Here is a 3689-nt window from a genome sequence, read left to right on the forward strand (position 1 = left end):
TATGAACACTAGAAAATGTAGTTGTAAAAAATATGATAAAGAATGCATGATTTATCAACATGTATATGATTGATAAATACATTAGCATAAAATAGACAATGTAACAGTACGACACACTGTACTGACACACAGCAGTACGACACACAGCAGTACGTTATTTCGGAATCAATTTAGCTAATTTGTACAAACCCATCAATGTGGAGTGGGAGTGTGTAACTACTTTGTATCATGTTCCAGAACTTTACAACAGTTAACAATAAACACAGTTCCACTATTTGTTTTCTTGTCTTTACTGATTTGACCAGTTCGTAGAGCATGGCATTCGCAATGCCAGGATAGTGAGTTCAATTCCTGGGACAACCCATACGTAAAATGTATGCACACATGTCTGTAAGTCGCTTTGGATAAAAGCGTCTGCTAAATGGCATTATTATCATATCCTACTTAGGAAAGTGCTAGAACGAGGTATTTACCTTTGAGAAGAGTTATAACTCTGTTTCGCGTTGAAGGATATCAAAGTCTATACACTGAGTGTACAAAACATTAGGAACACCTTTTGCACCCCCTTTTGCCCTCAGAACAGCCTCAATTCGTCGGGGCATGGACTACAAGGTGTCGAAAGAGTTTCACATGGATGCTGGCCCATGTTGACTCCAATGCTTCCCACAGTTGGGTCAAGTTGGCTGGATGTCCCTTGGGTGGTGGACCATTCTTGATACACACGGGAAACTGTTGAGTGTGAAAAACCCAGCAGCATTGCAGTTCTTGACACACTCAAACCGGTGCACCTGGCACCTACTACCATACCCCGTTCAAAGGCACTTAAATATTTTTGTCTTCCCCATTCACCCTCTGAATGGCACACACACAACCCATGTCTCAAGGCTTAAACATCCTTCTTTAACCTGTCTCCTCCCCTTCATCTACACTGATTGAAGTGGATTTAACAGGTGACATCAATAAGGGATCATAGCTTTCACCTGGATTCACCTGGTCAGTCTATGTCATGGAAAGAGCAGGTGTTCCTAATGTTTTGTACACTGTAGTTTTGTACATTTGGTTAACATGGTGCAAATAAGGTGCAAATAGAATAATATTTGACTCAATAATCAGTATTGATTATCATGATACACAGCATTTTGTATCACAGGGTCTGAACGACCCTCTCCCTATAAAAGTCAGCATGTCGAAGCAGCTGAATGTTGTGACAGCGAGGGCAATCTCATTCTTCACCTGGAGATTGTCATTAAAATTACTCACATAGTAAATCCTGAATGCATTGTATGGAACAAAGCATACTATAATGGCCAGCATAAAGAAAATACTTTTGATCTGAGCCCAAAACTCCTGTTGTGAGAAGATCATCGCCCTGTGAGTTCTGTACACACACCACAGAATACACACCTGACAACAGGCCAGAGCCAATGTAACTAGGATGATGAGAGCACTGAGAATGTAGTTCAGCACGGCCACAGCATTTTTCTCATCAAAAATCCCTCCAAAGTTAAAGCACTGATTGTCACTGGTGGTTGTGTTACTGTCTGTAGAAGATCCATAGTTCACAGCAGTTAAAGGGACCACCACAATGAGCATGAGGCCCCAGACAGCAGCACTGGCCCCCAGGGCGTGTAGCCTCCTGTAGAACACCTGCTTAGAACTCCAGAAGAAGCTGAGATAGCGGATCACCAGAATTATCACGTAGAAGATGAAGGCTAGGTACATGTGGGCGAGGATCATAGCACTGACCACCTTGCAGAAGTTAAGACCGAGATGCCACTCGCCGGCCGCGTAGAAGTAGATGCGGAAGGGCGCGGTCAGGAGGAAGAGAATGTGGACCACGATCAGGTTCAAGACGGCTGTGCTGGTCACCGAGCAGGCGTTGGACTTGATGTTGTTGATCATGAGGGAAATGCTGATAATCCCTCCAATAAGCACAATAGTGTATATTGACAGCAATGCATATCTGTATGATTTAGGTATGACTTTGTCATCTATGTTCTCGCAAGATGTATTGCTCTTATTCCCCATCCTCTCTTCTTGGGGCCCTGAAATGTGAAATATGGAGTGAAGTAAGACATTTAACACTATTATTTAGATACATAGCGTATGTTTATAAATTCACTGTTAGGTTAGTTAAGTGGTCGTCTTACCTTAGTTGAATGCACCAACTGTAAGTCGCTCTGGATAAGAGCGTCTGCTAAATGACCAAAATGTGAATGTCTATGTAAATGTAAAAGATAACAGGCTGTGGGAGTAAAAGTGTGTCAATAGTACAGTATGGAAATACTGTAGTAGGCAACTGTATAGAAAATGGACATTGATCTATCATACTCATAGAATCTGCATATAGCAAAACAGCACTGACAAATGATAGTCATGATCTAAGTCGTATGAAAAGCTCAGTGAAGAGATCTGGCAAAGGGAATACATGAGAATTGAGTAAAACAGATAAGATCTGAATAAATAGAAACACAAATTCACCTGACCCTCTTCTGAAGCAACAAATGAGAGAAACGCACAGTCATACCTTTGACATAACATGAGGTTGTCCGTTTCAGAGTATTCACTGGCTGCACACACACCTTAGAACTGGCCTCTCCAGTAGTCATTGGTATGCAGATACGACCTGTCAGGTGGTACAGTTGGATAATTATTCACTCCAATGACAAGAGTTTTCCTGCTTGTGGCTTGTAGCCGATACAATGTGTGGAGATCCCATTTCATTGTTTGTTATCAAATTTCTAGTAAAGTAGATCAATTTATCTAAGGCAGAAGTATAACCAAATACTTCATATTACTATCAAAGATAGGGTTACAGTAATTCCCTTTCGGTTTATATAATGTCAATGCTAATGTGCCAGTTATTGAGAGCAGCAGGAGGAGACTCTGGATGCAGTAAATCTGTCTGACAGGAAGGTGCCCAACATGCTATGTAGATCATGACACTGATACACTCGTCTGAATCATAGGAGACATATTTAATAATAATTTATTGGTGCAGAATAGAGAACCGAAACAAGGAACTGAAACACCTTTCTAGTCTACACCATCACTAACGGGAAAGTCAACAAATACCCTCTAATTTTCCTCCCACTGATAAAGCATGGACTGGGGAAGCCCCAAACACTTCCTGATTCCTTTGCATTGCCTTTGTAAGCCGGCTTAATTTAGCTATTGGTGGTACTGCATAACAGTTCTTTCCAACATTGCATCAATTGGACTGTATGCACAGCACATTTGCACAGCCTCTTCAAATTTGAATTGTGTAGATATATACAGTACCATTTCATTTTTAAAGGCAAAACAAAGAAATCAGGAAGTGTTTGGAGCTTCTCCAGTCAATGCTTTATCAGTGGGAGGAAAATTAAAGGGTATTTGTTGACTTTCCATTTAGTGATGTATTGGTGTAGATTAGAAAGGTGTTTCAGTTCCTTGTTTCGGTTCTCTATTCTGCACCAATAAATGATTGTGAAATATGTTACTTGGAGCCGCCTCCTGCACCTTGTGTCAAAGTGAGAGCCAGGTTGAACCAAGCTCCAGCACCTTATGGGTCCAAAGAGAAGTAGGATAAAAAGGAGGATAAAAGTATGATAAACTAAGGTTAGGTCTAGAGTCAACCCTAGCTTCATGTCCACATCCTGGTTCAACCCTAACCTTAGCCTCAACCACAACCCTAACGCTAACCCTAG

General features: G+C 41.2%; 1 protein-coding gene across 2 annotated transcripts; it reads right to left on the reverse strand.

Moving 5' to 3' along the window:
* Positions 1-972: 972 nt before the first annotated feature.
* Positions 973-2919, reverse strand: LOC121534631 (probable G-protein coupled receptor 141). Of its 2 annotated transcripts, none has more exons than XM_041841206.1 (2): positions 2528-2919; positions 973-2245 (listed from the first exon to the last, which is right to left on the reverse strand). In XM_041841206.1, the coding sequence occupies exon 2, from the start codon at positions 2026-2028 to the stop codon at positions 1123-1125; it is 906 nt and encodes a 301-aa protein (XP_041697140.1). In that variant the 5' UTR covers positions 2029-2245; positions 2528-2919; the 3' UTR covers positions 973-1122. The 2 variants fall into 2 exon arrangements, with proteins under 2 accessions (XP_041697140.1, XP_041697139.1); XM_041841205.1 differs by having other exon boundaries at positions 973-2045; positions 2151-2919.
* Between the last annotated feature and the right edge of the window lie 770 nt (positions 2920-3689).

This window comes from Coregonus clupeaformis, chromosome 21 (genome assembly GCF_020615455.1).
Source record: "Coregonus clupeaformis isolate EN_2021a chromosome 21, ASM2061545v1, whole genome shotgun sequence".
NCBI lineage: Eukaryota > Metazoa > Chordata > Actinopteri > Salmoniformes > Salmonidae > Coregonus > Coregonus clupeaformis.